General features: G+C 39.6%; 1 protein-coding gene across 4 annotated transcripts in view; it reads left to right on the top strand.

The window, feature by feature from the left end:
* Positions 1-21,201, top strand: part of cadm1b (cell adhesion molecule 1b) — a 131,135-nt gene that overhangs the window by 93,010 nt on the left and 16,924 nt on the right. For 3 of the 4 annotated variants that reach the window (XR_011930749.1, XM_072464308.1, XM_072464307.1), the window contains 3 exons: positions 126-222; positions 1,587-1,759; positions 11,008-11,058. Coding sequence is in view for 3 of the 4 variants with exons in the window: in XM_072464308.1 (XP_072320409.1) it covers positions 126-222; positions 1,587-1,759; positions 11,008-11,058 (321 nt within the window). In the remaining variant the exon portion in view is untranslated. The remainder of the gene's footprint in view (positions 1-125; positions 223-1,586; positions 1,760-11,007; positions 11,059-21,201) is intronic. The other variant, XM_072464317.1, reaches the window with a different exon arrangement.

The following is a 21,201-nucleotide window of genomic DNA, read 5'->3' as shown; positions in this document are numbered from 1 at the left end:
TGTGGGCTAGTTTCCCTCCGCGCTGCGATTCATTATGTGCCTGTACTGTACTCTTTAGCGGCGAGTGCAGGCAGCGCTGTCGTGTTGTAACATGGGGCACTGGAGTATTGTGTGTTTCTTTTCAGATAAACCCGAAGTGAAGATTGTGGTGACATATCCTGAAGGTCTGACAAGAGAGGGAGACAACTTAGATTTGACATGCATCGCAGAGGGCAAACCGCAGTAAGTATATTGAGTTGTTTTTTTGTTTGTTTGTTTTTTCATTTTCTATTATGAGCAGTTTAATAAATGTACTTCTACAATTTATAAAATTCCATGTGTATAATTTTATATATTTATAAAACAACGTTTGGGAAAATGAACAGGTAAAAATGTATATATATTTGAAAATGAATATTGGAGTTTGAGGGATCACATACAAAATACTTATTCAGCTATTATTTCTACTACTACTATATACTATTGCCAATATACCAGGGCTGGGTAATTAATCAAATTTTAAACAAATTGGGATCCAATAGTCAATAGTCAATCGTCAATGACCAGAATGGTCTTTTAAATCGAAAGTCCAATCCTCTCTCAGTGGAAGCGTGTAGTTTTGGAGCAGGATTGTACTTTTCAGTGTTTTTTTAATGTATATCAAAGACTTGTGTTTGTAATGAGAAAAAAAATCATGATCGATATGCCAATTTTAGTTTTTTTATGTTAAATGTCCATATTGCCCAGCCCTACAATATACCAAAGCCTATTTTACTATATATTTCATTCTGTATCTGTTATGCATAATGTAGGACAATTAACTTACCCCATGTAAGAATTACAAGTTGTCTGTATGTTGTCAGTGGAAGGGGCTGGTTATTGTCGAAAGTTATAACAAAATTTAAAATCCATAGTTGCAGGAATGAGGACAGGATAAAAAGTACACTTCACATGTTATGCAAAACTGACTTTTGAAGGATGTTTTTCTTTCTATATACCGGTACTTGGTGGTTGTATTTAGAGTGACTCATGCATGTTTGAGTAGTCTTCATAATACTGGATTTGAGACACCGTTGCTCCTTATACTTGCCCACTTCCCATTTACACCCACTGACCCTTTCTGACTTAATTATTTGATTCTTGTAAATAGTTATACATATAGAATTCACATCGCCATTTTATCACAAATGAAAATAATCCACTGCAGCACGGTGGCATAGTGACTAGCACTCGTGCCTCATAGCAAGAAGCTCAAAGTCCTGACCAAGTCAAGCTCAACATCTGGAGGCGGGTCCCTGACAGGTTGACCCAGCTGCACTGAAGAATGGGTCAAATGCATAGGACAGAGATAATAAACCTTAACCTTAACCTTCACCGTGATCAGCAGCTCTCTGTAGACATGGTCCGGCAGCGAGGCACTTTGTTGTGATGACGTTTACAGTGGCAGGTTTAATTGAGTTGCTTTAGATCAGTCTATATTCAGTATTCTAAAATGTTTAAAATATAAAATAATGATCCACAGATGTCATCGACTATGTAGTACGCAATATATCACATTGAAAGAAATGTTGACTTCTCTAATCAGTGTTTACCTGTGTTTTCCTCAGTCCTCATCAGATAAACTGGCTCAGAGTGGATGAGGACGTGCCTCCTCATGCCGTGGTCACTGGTTCAGACCTTTACATCGAGAATCTTAACAAGTCTTACAATGGAACCTATCGCTGTGTGGCCTCCAACGCCGTCGGAGAGGCCTTTGACGACTACATCCTTTACGTCTACGGTATGACAAATGTTGTTTTCTAATTTGTTAGTAAGTAGATTAACCTTACTTTTGTGATAAGAAATATATACAGTATATGCAGGCAATTATTGAGACTTAGAGCTCAAAGTCACAGATTGTGGCTACATTTAGCAAATCTGTAAAGCTCAAAAAAATATGTTGCATATTTGTGGTGCCAGAGTAGTGAGCATGCCTAATAAGTGATGGATAAAGTGTCTTTGGCTGTGGCTTGCTCTGTTGAATTTGTTGTTGGTAAAATTACAGGGTTTGCAAAAAAGGATATATTAATATTAAAATCCAAGAACAAAGGCTTTGGGGGGAAAAATACAAACTTGAGAATCTTTGTTTTCTGAAAAGAAATAGGCTTTTTTATTTGTCAGGGTTGTCTATTGTCAACATGAATCACAGGGTGTCATAGTGTTTAAAGATGCTTGGATAAAGAAAATGTTTGTGTTACTGTTTAGGGGCAACTTTACACTAGTGCAACACAACATGGCCAAATTCACTGCACAAATGATCGGCAAGATAAATGAAACAGATACAGCTTTGACCTATAAAATATCTGAAAAACTCCATTTGCAGCCGTTTGAACATTCATACATGCACAGCCTTCTCTTTTGGCCATGAGGCTTTATCAGAAGCTCTTTTAGTCCTCTCATGTGTGACTGGCAGTAGATCTGTTCATGAAAAGTGCATAGAATCTGAATAGAGTTGTACTAAAGGCCAGCCATGGGTCATCTCTCCAAGGACTGTAAATGCCACAGACTTTTTGTTCCCTAGCTTGAAAACTCTCTTGTTGTTAATTCCTCAATCAATACAGAGCGCATTAGCACTACTGGGGCGCAGCTCAACCCAAAATACCTAATATCAAAACTGATCAAAACTAAATTGGAAAAATAATCAAAATAGAGTCTTGTAAAAGTGTTTTTTTTTTTTTTTTTTATGGAACAAGGTCATTGTGAACAAACTTATTTGGCGATCTGAAAACTTTGCACAAGCAGCTCTTGTGTTTAAAGTCATCCTTGAGCTCCTGAGGAGGGACAGCAGGAGGGATGTGTTTGAAGTGTCCAGAATCTAACACGGCAGCATTTACAATCACGTAACACAACACTATGTAGTACACACTGCCCAGACCTTAATTTCCCATTTTCCCTTTGGTTTGTGATTTGAAACAGGCACGGCAGCCATTGTTGGTAAGTTTAGCCATTTCTGTTGGCAGCTGCTGCACCCTGCTGCTCAGAAAAATGTGTTTTATTTTTCCCTGTGTTACAGTTTGAATTGTTCTGTGCATGAGAACATTGTCTTCTGATGACCAGTGCCCAGCACAAAGCAAACACTGTGCAGCACAAAGAATCCTTCTAAATCCTCATGAAAGCACTCGTTAGTGTAGGAAATTCATCAAGCAGCAGCCTTTTCTCGTTCACATTGTTCCGTTCAGCAGGCTCATAGACAGCAGCAAAGTTGGAAAAGGGCTAAATTGTGAGACCTTGGTCAGCTCCAAAACTGCCCTTTCTGGGGGTTTCATATTTGAAGTGGTCAGTTTAACTAGTCCAATGAACTGATCTGCATTATTTCAGGTCTAACTTCCTTTCACACACATTCTTGAGAAAATGTGATTTCATTGTAAAGAGGTGTTTTGTTTTGGCAGCAGCACTTAAGAAAATGCTTCCAGGAAGCATCTTCTAGACAGAGTGAGAAATTATGCCTCTTAAAGCTTAAACCTGACCCAAAGAACGCGATCAAACCTTCGTTGAAAATGGGCTTTGTGACAAATATCAGTGATTGGCAATGTTGTTTCAAATTATCACTCAGTAAGGTTGTTTATTTTGTGTTTGACAACCATGAACTCCATGTCAAAAAAACATAATTTTAACATTTTAGTTTGACTGGTAAGCAAATGTTAATGACAGCTGTTTGGAAACACACGTTTAAGAAAATAAATGCATTTGTATTGCTTGTGTCATCTGCGCTATTTCAGCAATTGCAGGGCAGACATTGAATGGGATTTTAATGGAGGCACAAGGTCTTGGTCACAGGCAGAAAATGTGGAAAGAAAAACAAGTGTGTTTGGATGCAGCTTTTTAACAAGGTAACCGGGGACTGAGTACTTGACACATGGAGATTCAAGATTTATGCCTAGGTGTCATTCAGGGTCTCATTTCATGTTATATGTGGTTTTATGCTTTATAGCATTTATGCTATTCAGTGGGTACATGTCTTTGGCGTTACTGGTCACATGTCTTGGGTGTAAAAACAACCTTGAGCAGCACCCTTGACATGAGGCCGTGTTGTAAATCAGCTTTTATCAAAGTGGGAGTCTGAAGCTTTGCTAATTAAGCTCTGCCGACTTAAATCTCCTGAAATGTGCATTTTGTGAAAAGTAAACTCACATTATCTAATGAAGTTACATTTTAAATACTTTTTCATGTTTTAGTAATTAGAGAAAAGTGCTAACTGGCAAACATATTTCATTTCTTGTTTTTGGGAGGAAATGTCATTGTGTCCTTAGGCAAGACACTTTACCCACATTGCCTAGTAAAGCTTTGAGTGCTTTGGAGGTGGAAAAAGACTATATAAATACATGGTAATAAAAAGAATACCTCTTAAAAGAAAAGGATTATTTTGATAAATTTTGACTCTCTAATCTTGTTGATTTTGATTGCATTTCAAAAGGCATTCTGAATAAAAATCATAAAATGACTTGAGAACCGTGATAAAGCGGGAGTCTTTGTTTTCAGAGCTCGGCCCATCGTTGTCATGACCACATGTAGAACAGCTGCATGGTCTGGTCTCACCTCACAGGCCTGTCTAAACCGATTAAACTCTTTGAAGGTTGAGTTGAGGTTAATGTGATTCTCAGATACCACAATACACCTCGGTTTTGTCCAGACAACCCTCGAGACTCTATTACCTGCACCTGCCCATAGGCTTCAGAGATATGAAAAAAAAAGAAAAATCATGATTTATAGTGTACATAATGTCCAATTCAGTTCACCCTGTCTGCATCTGAGACTTGTCACAGAGGCAAAGCTGGTATGAATGCTCCTCCTGTAATACATCATCGTGTTATGCCATTACATCGGCCTCCACTTAGTTGTCCTCTATGGAAAATACAAGCAAAAAAACCTCAACCCTCTCAAGCAACATTTCTTTCCATCTTAAGTTGTAATTCAAGCTTAAATTGAGTTTTTACCCTTGATTCTTGCCAAAAATGATAATTTTCATGCATCCACTTTTCTGAAATGAATTATTATTTTTTGATTCTTGCAAATGACAGAAACAATTTGAAAGAGCAGTGGCCCCACATTACAGCCTACAGCCAATTCTTCAATTAATAACTTCCTTATCACATGCCTTACTCCCTTTTTTTAACAGTAGGCCTCCTCTGTTGTGTTAGTACAGAGCTCGTACGACTTTACCTCACTATAATGAGGCACAGGAGGTGGTAAAAGGTGCTCATAACTGCAAATAATCATGTCTCCAACTCCCACTCCTCTTTTCCGGAGGATTTAATGCCAGACAAAATCACATTGTGGCTCATGAGAGATTTGGTTGTCCCAGACTAATCATGTGTGCTATGTGGGCTTAATTAGTGTGTTTGTGCACATAGATTACTGTTAGCATGATTATTGTGTGCTATTTTTACACAGCATCAAAGCACCATCCCAACATCTGGTCCTGCCCACTCACTCCTGCATGCAATGTAATACACGTTTTAAATCACCTAAATACAGTTGTGTGTTAGTTGGTCTGATTGTAGAGCAAATTACAAAAAGTGCTTACAAGGATTTTGACATGTTAAATGAGAGTTTGTTATGGATGGATAAATAATAATAATAATAATAATAATAATAATAATAATAATAATAATAATAACTTTTATTTATATAGCGCTTTTCAGTGACCCAAAGACGCTAAATAAGTCAATATGTAAGTACTTGGAGTGGTCATATGGGAGTCATAATTCTTGTTACTCTAATTCAAATCAAATCAATTTATTTTTGTAAGGCCCAAAATCACAACAACAGCTGCCTCTGAGGGCCACAGGGAGAAATGAATCAACAATGTCTGTGGTGGCGATGAAGTCAGACAATGTCTGTGGTATTTGCTTGGTCTGTTAATGTTGAGTTCTGAATTTGGCCCTAATTGTGTTGTAGTTTGTTGTGTGTAATTTTGTTGTTTTGATCAGTTCCCAGTACATACAATTATGATTTCTATTTTTTGGAAATGTCCTTTTTTTATGTAGGATTTTATGTATTTCTTTATTTATTTTGTTAGAGAGAGAGAGAGAGAGAGAGAGAGAGAGAGAGAGAGAGAGAGAGAGAGAGAGAGAGAGAGAGAGAGAGAGAGAGAGAGAGAGAAGAGAGAGAGAGAGAGAGAGAGAGAGAGAGAGAGAGAGAGAGAGAGAGAGAAAGAGAGAGAGAGAGAGAAGTAGACAAAAAGAGAAGTAGACAAAAATCTAAATCAGTAGGCATCCAAAAAGAATAAAAAAGAACAAAGGCACATATAAATTTGTCACTTTTCAAATAAAGCGCAAATGTGATTTTTTGCAATGTCAGTCCAGTTCTTGACTATCGGTGCAATTTGTGTCATCCATCTACAACCCACAATCCACTACAAAAATGAGTGCGTTTTGGTAAATGGTCATCACTAGATCCTAATGATCAGTGAAGATAATTGGATGAAAGTGTGTGAACTTTGCTCTTTTCTATTTAACCAGAGACTAATGACCTTTCCTGACAGGCAGTTTAGACCAGTGTGAGGCTGTGTAAATCCCACCCGTATTTCAGCTCTTTTATAAAGTGCACTGGACTGGACTAAGAGGAGACAAGGGTGAATTGTACCCCCTGGCTCCCGTCTGCTGTGGGACAGCTCACCTGATGTTATACAGTAACTCAAACTCTAGCCCTTGGCAGCAGTACACAACTGCCCTCGCTCCCCCATTCTAACTCACATTGGCATTTGGACCTGTAAATCTAATGGACAAAATGGCAAATGATTTACAAACCACTAGCACGCTCACAATTTACTATATACAATTTATTTACAAAGTCAAAAATAATCAACAGAACAAATATTGAGACTGCTACAAATTGTGAATTAGTTAATGCACTATGTAACTTCTCTGGTGGAAGGCTCCCATTGTGCTTGTCTTCTTTTAGATTACCGTGGATAGATAGCTTTGCCTTGAATGTTTTACAGTATGTCATTAAACATATCCATGGGGACAAGCAGGTACAAGTTAAACTTTTATGCCTCTGTTGGATTATGGCGAAGCCCTATATATAAATGTATCTGTACAATGTCTGAAATCGTTGGATACTGTGATACGTATCACTGTGCTCTGAGGCCCACCCACCACTGTGAAGGGCTGGATGGCCTTCTTTGAGTGCCAGGATGCTTTTCGTGTTTGACGTTATATGTGGCTGTGAATCTTCCTACTTGTGTGCCCTGGGGCGGAGAGCCAATGGTCAGTATTTCCTGTGATCACGTGATCGGTTTGGTTTGTCTGTCCCTCTTGTGAGGACTGACTGGGGGAAGTGAGCTTTTTCCTATGCTGCTCCTGCAGCTTGGAACTCCTCTCAGTCAGAGTTGAGACTGCTTGAAATGGTCTCAAATAGAGTTTTTTGTTTTTTAAATTTTGTGTGTGAATATTTTAGAAATAGATTATTAAAATCTTGTGTTTTAAAATGTGCTGTTATGTCTTTGCCCCAGGTCACCCTTGAAAAAGAGGTCTCAATCTCAATGGGTTCTTACCTGGTTAGATAAAGGTGAATAAATAAATAAAGGTCAGATCTGCGGAGAAGTGACCCCACTCTCTGTAAAAGATTTCTTGAACAATAAAAATACCTGTAAATGAATAAATGCAAAATAGATACATTTTGTGTCATACTATAGAACTTAAAGGACATATTGTGCAAAAATACTTTTTTGAAATTGTATCCATGTTCTAACATTGTTTGTTCATCAAAAATATACCTGGAGTTGTATTTAACTTAATTCATGTTAGTTTGATGACTCCTGGTTAGAAAATCCTCTGTGTGTCAAAAACACTCCCTTCTGAATCTCCTGGATATCTGGTGTTTTCTCAGTCTGTGGCGTGAATCTTCTTTGGATTTTTTTAAGTCTATAAATCATTGCCAGACTCGTTCTTTGAATCTAATCCCGATCAGTAGAACTGTGTTCTGAGCCCAGGAAGTGAACGGGCCAGTTTGACATGCACCAAAATGTTTATATTAAACAGTGTATAATTCCCTCTAGATGGCGCCGGTGGTCCCGGGTTCAATAGCAGAAATCCAAATGTGATTTTGTTTTTCTTAAAACATGAGATGCCAAACCAAAGATACTCAAGAGAATCTCTAAAGGCTAATAACAACACAAATATACAAATAATGCATAATAGTTGCCCTTTAATACAAGACAGGCAGGTGATGCACCCAGTGTTGTCAAGATTATTCAGGTCAGAATATAATACTATGAACTAAAACAATTGTATTAAATATTAGTTTAATATATGTAAAACGCTTTTACTGTAAATCTGGTTGTTTATCTTAACTTACATATCATTATAAGTGTATTATTAACTTATTAACTTGATTTTATCATTCAGAAAGTTTGATTTCATAAAGCTGGTCTCATACTAAATTGAAAGTGAGAAAATTAAGGTTTCTACTGTTATTGGTCATGAGGTTAATAATGGTGTGCAATCGGTAACGATGTTTCTTCTCACAATAATCCTAACACTGAAATTTGATATGTTGACATCCATAACCATAAAAGTTACATTGAGCTCCTATTTATCAGTTTCCCTGTCGCCTTGGATGAGGTGTTTGAACAAATCCTTCATGATCTTGTGCTGGTCCAGACTAAAACAAAGCCAAAGCTATATTTTATGTGTTCCTACTGTGTAAGAATCCCTGCTATTTTTCACCTTTGTCTTTTCTACTCTAATTTTTGACGCTAAATCAGACAACAAATAGCCAGGCAAAGGAAAACCCTATTACTTCTGCCTTTTCTGTCATGTTTGTGTGGGCATGTTTAAGCAGGCATGGATAAACAATTTCTTCTGCATTGTTTCACTTTATGGTTAAATTTTCTCATATTGAATTCCTCTCCAACACAAATACTCCCTGAAAATACAAAACACACTCATATTTCAGCCCTCATAATGTTGAGCCCCAAGTCATCCAAGCTAGAAATTGCCCATAGAGAATTCTTGTTTCGCCTAGATATTATATGTGCCACATCCTATCCCGGCCTTTGTGAAGACCCTCTTCCCTGAATGGCCAATTTCCCTCTTCCCAGACACTGACATTTTAGCTATCAGCCTGCCATACGGTCACAGGGAACCAAATCTAGCCCCCCCAACCCCACTTCAAATACTGTCAGAGTAGAATCTCTTCCTGATACCCTGATACCCTCCTACCACCAGCTGCAAAACCGCCTCCGCCCCCCCGCCGCACACCCCCCCTGTATATAGCCTGCAACATTATGCCCCGCTTGATGTTTTAGCATTAGTTTAGGAGTGTGTGCGGTCCCCTACTGCTGGCTTTTGATGGAGTGGAGACAGTAAAGGCACGAAGACAGCCAGCCAATTTCCCCCGCTGTGTCCCTTCCACAGCGAGGGGCCCACGATATCTCCCCTCCGCAAAGCTGCCTGGCATATAGTATTGGCCCTGATGAGGCTGCTTTGAGTCCCCCCTTAGTCGCGCCGCACACCTGAATTGCCCTCCATTTTGTTTGCGTGATGATTTTATTTTCGGGGGTTAGCGACAGGGCTAATCAGTGCACTGCGGGGTTGGGGTGGGGGGAGATGGAGGAGAGAGCGGGGGAAAGGGGGGAGGTGATGCTCGAGGCTGTGCGGCAGTGCAGCGGGAGACCACCAGACTGGTTTAATTTGCAGTTTGACTTAATTATTGAGAGTGACTGTGCAAAATAGCAATAGCGCGTCGTGATTGCGAGACATTGTTATTCATAGTTAATTAGAAAACATATCGAAAAGGAAACAAAAAGCGTGCTAAACCTAGACATCTCTTTTCGTAACCTGCTAAGTGAGCAAGCAATTGGCTGTATTTGTTAAATCTTTGATATGTGGCATCACTGTCAATTATGTTGTGACAGGAAATTAATATGATCGCAACTCCAGCTGCCTCACTGGAATGTCAATTGGAGTGTTACCACGCCAATGCTAGCTGCTACATAAGAGTGGCACATTAGCATCTAGGTGTTAACTTTAAGCAGATGGCACTGCAAAGCGGAGCCTAGTTAACTTGTGTAATTACCAGAGGTGGCACGTTGCTAGATGTAAGTATTTTGCATAAATACTTAGGCCTACAGCAGAGGCAGGTAAAGTTGGATAATTTTTTGTCAAGTAAGCGTTAATAATATTCAACTATAAGTATATATTATGCATGTATATTATATATATGAGCTTTTAACCAAGTTCTAACATTGTTCCCTCAACATACCTGGAGTTGCATTTAGCTTTATTTGCACTAGTTTGATTCATCTTGGTTAAAAAGTCCTTTTCCTTCCGATCTGTGACGTGCCTCCTATAATATTGCCAGACTCGCATTGCAAATTTCTCCCTTCTAATCACGATCAGTACAACGACATACTTGTGGTAGCCCGGTTTGGAAACAGCAGAAATCTATTTATTGTTTCATGTTTCATAAGATACCAAACTAAAGGTTCTCAAGAGCATGTTTAAAGGCTAATAGCAATACAGATAATGCAAAAAAGTCATAATAATAGAAAAGTTATCTGGACAATATTTTTTAAATCAGGACATTTCGACATCCTCCAGAATTTGTACTTTCTGAGCTAGATTAGTCCAGCCTTAGTATCAGAGTTCTAACCTAAAAGTTGCTCTGGAATTTGTTCATTTGCTAGTCTTGTTTTAGGTCGTTTTACCCTATTGTTCTCTACCGGCTTCTACCACTCCTGAATGAATGAGGGATTAACTAATGCTTTACATGGCCAAATAATAGCTCATAAACATTAGGTTCTTTCTACATAGGTGGTCATTGAACTAATTTGAATTTGTTTCGTTCTTTTCTTTTAATTTATTTTTTTTATTTTTTGAGCCCTAGACACACACATTAGAAAAAGAATAACAAAAAACACTTATTCCACCTCGTACTTACTGGAATATAACTTCTTGTGTCAAATGTCATGTGTCTTTCTCCTTTGTCTTGCTTTATTTCTTATACATGTTCTTTATTTTTGTTTCACTCTTTTTCATCTAGATGCTCCCACTACTATTCCTACACCCACCACCAACCCAGTCAACACACAAGGTACTGTATGCCCCCCCCTCCCTATTGTCCCGAGTATAACCGTGTGCGTGTGGAGGTGTGCGTGTGCGCTGCATGGCCTTAGCGTTGCGGATCACGGAGATATAATGGGAGCTTGTAGTAAAGGTTAGAGCGACTGCGTTTGAGCGGTTTTAATCAGATAGAGCTGCTGATAGGTGACACTGAGGGACAGGCAGTCAGAGTCCTTGCCAGTCACATGTTTGATTTGAGCAAAAAACGCCTTGGCTTTTGCGCTATCTTATCAGCATCTGCAGCAATATCTCGACCAGCCTATCCGTCATATTAGAATGGCCTTTACATCCCTCCCACAAACAAACGCCAGTTCAAAGACATCAATAAATTACTCTCAAAGACATCAAAATGAATGGGAGACACTTAATTTGCCACGTTTTGAGTGTGGCATGTTTTGGCTTCAAAAATGCTACTTTGATACTTTTTTGGAGAATTGTGTATTACTCACGTGGATAAACTCTGCTGTTGGTCATGTTATGCTTTTTAATTAACTGGAAGAAGGGGTGATCTCATACTGACACTTAGATATGTATCCATGTTGTGCCAGCATCACACCAGTATCCATAAAGCAGATAGTATAGTAGATGGTGTTTTGTATTCTTGAATTACTAAGCAATCCTATGTGGAAATTGTGCTCGTATCTCAATAACCAAACTGCAATGACCTCAGTAGCATGACGGCTGTATTGTAAGCACATGCATTCAGTTATAAATGATTCATTGGTTCATTCGATCAACATATTTTATGTGTGGGTTTAGTTGAACACAAAGATTTTGACTCGGTCCTTTTCCAGGCTTTAACAATGCACGCTTTGAAACCCTTCTTCCGGTTCAAACCTCCAGCTCACTGCATTTAGTCTAAGGATATGCGTCAGTCTTTCTGCATACACTGTCACCCAGCTCTCTGGGTGTGGCGTCAAACAGGAAGTGACTTTGTCAAAAGATTTTTTTGACTTTTCATTTAAACTATGAGCTACAGATGCATCCTTCTCCATGTTTTCTGCTGTATCATTCCAGTAATTTCCCAAAGACAGGCCTGAAAAAGGATTTACCATGATTTATGCAGTACATGCTGGGAGGATGTAATTGAGCTTTCTTGCAGTTCACTACTCTTCTAAATACCCTGTCACAGGGGCAAAGCTAAGCTGGTTGGCTGTAGATTGCTTCGCACAGCCTTAATCAGCATACAGCACTGTATAGCATATTCCTATTGCCATTAAGGAGGTATACAGCCAGATTTCTTATTCATCCATCTGAAGGAGCGTGTGAATAGGAACAGACACTTTACCACAAGCAGAGCTCTAATCAGAGGCCACTCTGCAGCGCACAGCCAATCAGCCATTGTTCTTAAGCATTATGTCCTGCACCCATTATAATGATGGAAATGTGATTTCTTTATGTAACTGGCCACATATATATATATATATATATATATATATATATATATATATATATACTAAATGCAGAGGCTTGATATTTTAGGATGGACAGAGCCCCAGTTAGATGCAGGTGCACAAAAATATGACATGATTCAACATTAGGATTAAATTTGAAGCTGAATTTAGACAAACTTCAGATGTATGAACGGTATAAATGGGTATAGACCTCTTAGGGGCCAACACCAATGTCTCCTTTCTTCCTTCTTTCTGTGTTATATTTACAACAAATCAAAAAGCTTTTAGTTGACATCGTGTGTCAGTAAAGATGAAGGAAGATGTGTTTGACTTTCCCCTCACAACAACCTGTGCACACAAGTCATGCTGCTCCTCTAAACCGAGGCAGGCAGCACCAATCTTAACAAGAAAAAAGAACCTGTGCAGCGCATGTTTTTCAAGATGGACACAACATCAGAAAGAAAAAAAAGTAGTCTTCTACAAGTTTTTTTGGATTGCTTTTGGGCAGAGGGTAGATTTTAGCCACAATCCACAGCTTTGAGGGAATAGAAGGAAGCCTGTGGCAATACTGCTCCAGCTCGTCAGATGCTCTGAGATGATCCGAGGCAGGGACATCATATCCTGGTTAAGCCCGCAGTAACCCACCCCCACTTCTCCGCTTCTCCCCACCCCGTACATGTTTACTGCAGCCAGACCCAGGACATGGAATTACGGGAGAGCGAGGACTGAAAAGATTCACATGTAGTTTATGGCTGTTCACTGGTGTGGGTCTACAATATCCCAGATTAAAACGTATTGCAATATTCAGCAATAATGAAGTTGCTGGTAATTAAAAATGGCCTTGGTAAATGTGGTTTGCTGGAGGTAGTGGTGTAATATGAAGAGTATTAGTTCAAGATATGAGTTTATTTTTTGCCTGGAATCCAGACTGGTCCTCTTAACGTTTGTTTTGTCCATTTATTCATCATTCATCATACATATCATCATCATCAGCAAATCTCACCATTAACAACAATTTGGGCTTAACTCATTTTCTGCAAAAATCTGCGATGTTTACGAGTCCTCTGGGATATTTTGTTTCTCCTTTCTTTTTTCCTTGTAAGCCGCCATATTTGTTTCCATATGGACAAATCATGTGTGTCCCTGATTGGCTAATCCACCTGTCAATCACACCTATCGTAACTCGAGGGGATGACACGTCTCTGTAAAATATTGTTGCTACTAAACACATCCTTTCATACAATCTCAGCGTAGCTTAAGTATTCATTGTAATAAAAGTGATCGTTCTTTTCCTTCAGTAAATATATGTATGACTACAATTGAAGACAAATAGTGCAAATAGTCTTAGTAAAACTGTAGCAATATGAATAATGTGTCAGTCAAATATATTGAAGTGGGAATGTTCTGTGTATTTTTATTTTATTTGTATTATTTATGTATTTTTTCATGTTTTAAAGAAACTAAACCAAAAACACAGAACAGAACAGAATACGACCAGAGTGCAAAAAGCAAAATAAAAAGAACACAAGTAGCACTAAACATTAAAAGAATGAAAATCGCGGCAGAATAAAATGAAAACAACAGTTTGGGTCCGAAGTCTGTCAAATTTGTCGGAATATTATTTGTTTCCCATTTGTCTGATGTCTGTTACTATGTCAGTCCAGTCCTTGGTTTGTTTTATTGATTTCTTTGCGATGGCCTTTTTTCCTGCCGCCAAAAGTTCGATCCAAAGCTATCCATTTATTGTGTCCATGGCAGGAGTGTCGAGGCCTCAGTGTCCAAAACTGCAGGGTCTTGTTAACATCAGTTCAATATTTCTGAGCAACAGGACAGTCCCAGTAGCGCTTCGCCTCCCGGCTGCCACAGTTTCTCCCGCAGTTAGCGTTTCCTTGTGAATAATGGGCACTTTGACAGAAGAAGGTGAACATGTTTTAACAGATTCCAAAAGGAAGACTTCAAAGAGTGCCAACTACAAACTCTGCACTTACGAACACCGTGCCCCTTTAGACCTCCCTCCGCATTGATTTTTATTGCAGACTTGGCATCTGCAGATCTTTTAACATGCCGAACACAATGTATGGATGACTTCGGGTGATTCCCATCCTTTGTTCTCTTCACAAACAGATTTCTTTTTCTTTTTCAAACTAAGCAAAACAGTAGATCCAGCCCCAGATGGTATTTTAGGAAACCTCTCGCGGCATATATTTACATGTTATGTTTTCCGCTCTTCTGCTGTTGCTCATGTGAGGTGTTGGCAGGTTTCCAAAGTGGTTTTGCACTGGGATTTAAGACTCGCTTTTAGCTAATTCCGACTTCATTTTGTATTCCACATAATGAAACATTTGGAAGAATTGTCCAAACCCTTTGCACGTATCGTTGTGCTTTGACGTGTTCTGTGGAAAATTAAAGAAGCGTTTAAAAATTATAATTATTTTTTCCATTATTTGTTTACTCCCATTTCCTCTTGGAATTGACCTTTTTATTATCTTCTTTTAAACAGATACTAAGAGAAGAAAATACAGTAAAAGGCTGTTTTAATTGGTCTCTGGGGAATAGGTTTGTGATGCCAACCCACCCTGAAAATTAAAAGCACTAATAGTGTTTTGAGAGAACTGTTGTGAAAGATGATACGTTCTCTCTTTGGCACCTTGGGTTAGATTTACCGGAACTGTGCCAGTGTTTTGTTTTTTTTAATAGATAGAGCTACTTTGAAGGTTCTTAGCCTTGTGAATACTGCATAGGTGCAAACGTGACTCACATAGATGTGTTTGTTGGTGTATGGTGATATTATGTGAGGAAGTGGTCACTATATGCTCCTACGATCGCAAGATTCATCCAGTCATTTGGCAGAGGGTTGTGTAAACTTTACGTTACTGGTCAAATGTGCCAAATCTCCAATGGTTTAATATTAAAGCCGGGGAAACTGACTTTTTTTGTTAATGAATTAATTTTGTGTTTTCCCCAAAGAATATATTGCAAAAGCAGGACTTTGTGCAGACTGTCAGCAGCTACAAATAAACAACAAAAGAACCAAAAGCAGTGCTCTGATTGGCTGTGCTTGGGTGGTCCACCCCAGATTCACGTTGCCATCTGAAAAAGCTGTTCTTAAGCCATGCACTTGCCTGAAAAATGTCCTCTTTATGCGGTTAGAAAATCAAACTCAATCAAAATCAGCTTTAAGTGAATATTATATGCGATGTGTCGACACAATCCCGAGCGCTGGTGGATTTAAAACAATATAGATAACACATTATTATTATTTGAGTGCCTTTCTTTCTATCATCATCATGTAATTTACTTGTGAAGGAAATATTTGATGTATTAAATGCTAAACGGAGATCAGAGAGTTCAGAGTTGCCGCGTTGTATCTATATGTCAATCTATTGATATGTAGACCTTCACGTAGTGCCTTCGAAATGTCACTGTTGCATTTGCACGACTTCAATTTACATTTGTCGTTCTAGAAAAAACTTCCAATGCAAACTCGATTGCACAGGCTCTCAGTAAATGGCGAGACAGGGCTCAGAAACACACAATTTGCTGGACAATGGCAACATAAGTCTATCTCATTACATTTATTTGTCAGTTACAGGACGAGGTCATTAGGAGTGTGCACTGTCACTAAAAGGCTATTGACTGTTGTCAAGTAAACTGTGCAACCATATGTAACTGTCAAACTGTGGGCAGGAAAGGGTTAAAGTCTGTTCAGTTCAGCTACAAGCCCTGCTCCATCAATGCAAGAGTCATTGTTTCAATTATATCCATGTAATTACATCTATAAATTGAAAAGTGATTGTGCTGGGAGAAAGTGTGGAGGACAAGTCTTGTTACAATGGAGAGGAAATATAGCCCCTGATACGGAAAGGTTTAGAGACAAATAAAAAGGAATTGAGTGGTTCATAAACCTCATAAAACATATAAAACATTTGCTATATCATAGTTTAGAATCAAATGTACTGTTACATTGAACGCTGGCAAAAATAAATAGTTGAAAAAGGAGATTAAGGGCAGCATGAAAGATGTTGTTATGATTCAATAACAAGGGAGCTTGTTTCAGTAGGATTGTATTTCATTCTGTTTAGCCTCTGTTTAATTCAATTTGAAATAATGTCTTGTAAAAAATAATATTTTTTATCTTTACGCGCGCTACTATATTTTGTGCAGAGGAATGCATTGCAAAATCTATAGCAAATTACGACAGGAATAACAGCGCAGCAATCATTGTCAGGAGCTAAAGCAGATAATTACGATTTTATCTTATGTTTATTGCCTGTCGTTTTGGAGGATTTGTACATAAAATGCCGCGGTCGCAGAGCCTGGTCTCACAGCATCGCCCGTAAGCCGTGCCACTGACCACACATTGACCGCGATGGCAATTAGTCATCTCGCCGAAGTGATGGTAAGGTGTACCAGTAAAGCAGGTGGGAGCGGGTTCAGCCGAGCAGGTTGGCGCGGCGCACAGACACGGGCATCAGTTGCAAATCCTCTTTATTCCCCCGTAAATCCCCGCGGCTGTGCACATCCTGTCGAGACGCTGCCGTGGACATGTCAGCGCGGCTCAGTCAGCCCTCTCCGCCGTCTCGATGGACACACGCCACATTACGGACATAATCAAACACGGCTTATTTCTAGGAGCGTGCCCCAGAAGGACGTGGAATGGCAGCGGTTACCATAGGGACATTTCTACACATTTCCGTTGTGTTATTTTTGTTTACTGAGCTGAAAGACACCCATGTAATACAATGATCTTTACTGGCAGAATAACTAGGTTTCCTCCTGCGCTGCATATTACATCCAGGAACTGTGTGAACTACTGAAGGCGTGTTTTTATAGAATGGGCTCGCACCATGGGCCTGGTCTGATTTAACTTGTACTTATTTTGATTAACGTCTGCATGTCCTCTTCACGTTAGTGTGAGTTCTGTTCAAATACAAAGATTGCATTTGATTATTGACTATGCAAATGAGGCCATGGCAAAAGAAGTAAGAGGATAATCTGTCTGACTGTGAAACAAGTGAGTCTATACGACTAGAAGCTCGAGAGTTCTGTCGTGGGGTCCCGAGTAGGGTGAGAGCGGAGGTCCGCAGAAGGTCGTATCTGGAGAAGTCTGGCTGCTCAGCAACAGATGAGGGCCACTTGAGCTGAATTTGACTTGTCTCTGAGGCTTTCCTCATGTGACGAGAACGCAGTTGCACTGATTCACAGATGAGGCCAATCAACCTGGATCCAAATTATTGTAGACTTGAAAAGGAGCGAAAGATCCTTTGCTTGAGTGTGAATACGTTTCAGTCCAAATCATGTCAACAGGCAGTGGCAGGTTGACGGGCCCAGACTTATTGAGGAATGAGTGACGTTAGCTTCCTTGGGTGTTGTCCTCTGTGGATTGTCTCTTAGCTTAGTTTAAAGGCAAGGCAAGGCAAGGCAAGTTTATTTGTAGAGCACATTTCATACATAAGGCAATTCAAAGTGCTTCACAGCAGGAAAAATGCATTAAAATCACAAAGAAATTACAGAAACAGAAATATGATAAAATTAACTAAATAAAATAATAATAATAATAAAAAAAAACACCTAGCCACAAAGGGTAACGTGTTTTCGGAGTCCTACTCCTTTTTAAATCAGTCCAACTGATGGTACGTACTATTACACGTCCAACGTGTTTTGGAGTCCAACTCCCTTTAAATCAGTCCAACTGATTGTCTAAACTAATGAAATCACATAAATGAGAAGAGTGCAAATAAAAATCCTTTCAGTCATATGCGCAGCTAAACAAAACTGTTTTTAGCTTAGATTTGAACATTGTCAGAGTAGAAGCCTGTCTCACATCTTCAGGAAGACTGTTCCAGATTTTAGCTGCATAAAACTGAAATGCAGATTCCCCATGTTTTGTCCTGACTCTGGCACCAGCAGGAGGCCGGTCCATGTTTTGTCCTGACTCTGGCACCAGCAGGAGGCCGGTCCCTGAGGTCCTCAGAGTCCGAGATGGTTCATATGGCACTAACATGTCCAAGATGTACTTTGGTGCTAGGCCATGGAGAGACTTGTACACAAGCAGAGCTGCATTAAAGTCTATTCTCTGAGCCACAGGAGCCAGTGCAGAGACCTGAGAACAGGACTAATGTGATGGTACTTCCTGGTTCTTGTCAGGACCCGAGCAGCAGCGTTCTGGATGTACTGCAGCTGTTTTACAGCTCGTTTGGAGAGGCCAGTGAGCAGGCCATTACAGTAGTCTAATCTACTGGAGACAAACGCATGGATAAGTCTCTCTAAATCTGGTTTTGACACTATATTTTTGATTTTGGCAATGTTTTTTAGATGGTAAAACGCTGCTGATGTTATTGATTTGATGTGGCTGTTAAAGTTCAAGTCTGAGTCCATTATTACCCCCAGATTTCTAACTTGGTTTGTAGATTTTAGAGTGAGACTCTGGAGGTGACCGCTAACACTTTCTCTTTGTTTCTGTGGGCCAAAAACGATTATTTCAGTCTTGTCTGAGTTCAGCTGGAGAAAGTTGTTTTGCATCCACAAACTGATCTGTTGGATGCAGTGACAGAGTGAATCCACTGGTCCATAGTCACCTGCCGACAGTGAAACATAGATCTGAGTGTCGTCTGCATAATTGTGATAGGACACATTTTCACTGCGTATCAACTGACCTAACGGCAGCATGTAGAGGTTGAACAGAAGGGGACCCAGGACTGACCCTTGGGGCACTCCACAGGTCAGGGTCATGTGGTCTGAGACACAGTTACCAATTTCAACAAAGTACTTCCTGTCTTCCAGATAGGACCTTAACCAGTTTAGGGCAGTGCCAGTGATGCCCACCCAGTACTCTCTAAGAGGATCCCATGATCGACGGTGTCGAAAGCAGCACTCAGATCCAACAGAATTAAGACTGAGGCTTTGCCCATGTCAGTGTTCAGGCGGATGTCACCCTGACAAGAGCAGTCTCAGTGCTGTGATGAGGTCTAAAACCTGACTGAAAAACATCAAATGAGTTGTTTATTAAGAGGAAATCTGTGAGCTGTTGGTAAACAACCTTTTCAAGGACTTTGCCCGAAAATGGCAGATTAGAGATGGGCCGGTAATTACTCAGTACTGCAGCATCAAGACTGCTCTTCTTTAGGAGAGGCTTTATAACCGCAGTTTTCAAAGACATTGGGAATGTTCCAGATTGAAGCGACATGTTGACTATGTGAGTGAATGGTGCTAACAAACTGTTCAGCACAGACTTTAGAAATCTGGTGGGTAACACATCGAGGCAGCATGTAGATGACTGGTGATGATCTCATGGACAGTTTTGTCAGTTACAGGTGCAAAGTGAGTTAGCTCTAAGTGTCTTGGTGGTTTTAGGGTAATTTTTTGTATTGTGAGATTTATAGCATTTTTAATGCTCTGAACTTTGTCATTAAAAAATAATGCAAACTCATTACAATTGGATGTGGAAATGAGTTCTAACGGCAGCTGAGCTGGAGGGTTAATCGGTTTACTGTGGCAAACAGGACACGCGAGTTGTTACTGCAGCTTCCAATTATTTCAGAGAAATATCTTTCCCTAGTTCTACATAAGATTAGGCTGTACATGTTCAGCTTCTCTTTGTAAATCTCTTTTTGAACCTGGAGCTTTGACTTGCGCCATTTCCGTTCGGCCCTGCGGCACTCCCTTATCTGTGCCCTGACCGAATCATCATTTCTCCACGGCACCTTCTGCTTATTTTTAACCATTTTAGCCTTCATAGGGGCGATGGTGTCCAGAACATTCAAAACACTAGATGTAACAGAGTTCAACAAATCATTTACATTAGAACATGAGACATTTTCAAAGTTTATCATTTCCATAAACAGTGCACTCGTGTCATCATTTATGTGTCTCCTCTGAACAACTGCAGGACCAACCGGTGGTTTGTGAGATACAGACAGGTCAAAGAAGACACAGAAATGATCAGACAGAGCAGCATCGATCACATTAACATTTGAAATATTTACCCCCTTTGTAATTATGAGATCTAGAGTGTGCCCTCTGCTGTGGGTGGGGCTTCTCACATGCTGAGTAAGACTAAAGGTTTCAAGGACAGCATCAAGCTCTTTAGCTTTCTGTCACAAATATTATCAACATGCACATTGAAATCACCTGTAATGACCAAACCATCAAAGTCTGTGCATACAACTGAAAGCATCTCAGTAAAATCATCAATAAAACTTTGGCAGTGCTGGGGAGGCTTGTATAAAACAATGAAGAGAATGGATGGAGACTGTTTTAGCTCCATTTTAAAGGATACATACTCAAATGATGTAAACACCCCAAAAGACAACCTGCGGGTAATTATTTCATCTCTAAAGACAGCACAGACTCCACCCCCTTTTTTGTTTTCTTGTGTTCTAGATTCAAACTTAAAGTTGGGTGGAGCAGATTCTATCAGAACTACATTTCCTGTGTTTTTGTCAAGCCATGTTTCAGTTAAAGACATAAAATCAAGATTATAAGAAGAAATAAAATTATTAATTAGGAGTGATTTGTTACATAAGGATCTGACATTTAGCACAGCAAGTTTCAGACTAGTTTCAGTGGGACTGGGCTTTATCTTTTCACAGGGAATAATCACATTTCTCAGATCGGGCCGCCTGACACGCATTTTGTTTTTCCATCTGTGTGATGTGACTACAGAAATAGCACTAGGGGGGGCTCTTTTTACATAGGGCCCCGGGTTGGTTTTGAGTTCT

This window comes from Eucyclogobius newberryi, unplaced genomic scaffold (genome assembly GCF_026437365.1).
Source record: "Eucyclogobius newberryi isolate DKJ021-1_F unplaced genomic scaffold, fEucNew1.0.hap1 SCAF_10, whole genome shotgun sequence".
Lineage (NCBI taxonomy): Eukaryota > Metazoa > Chordata > Actinopteri > Gobiiformes > Gobiidae > Eucyclogobius > Eucyclogobius newberryi.
This window is presented reverse-complemented; position numbering and strand designations above follow the sequence as displayed.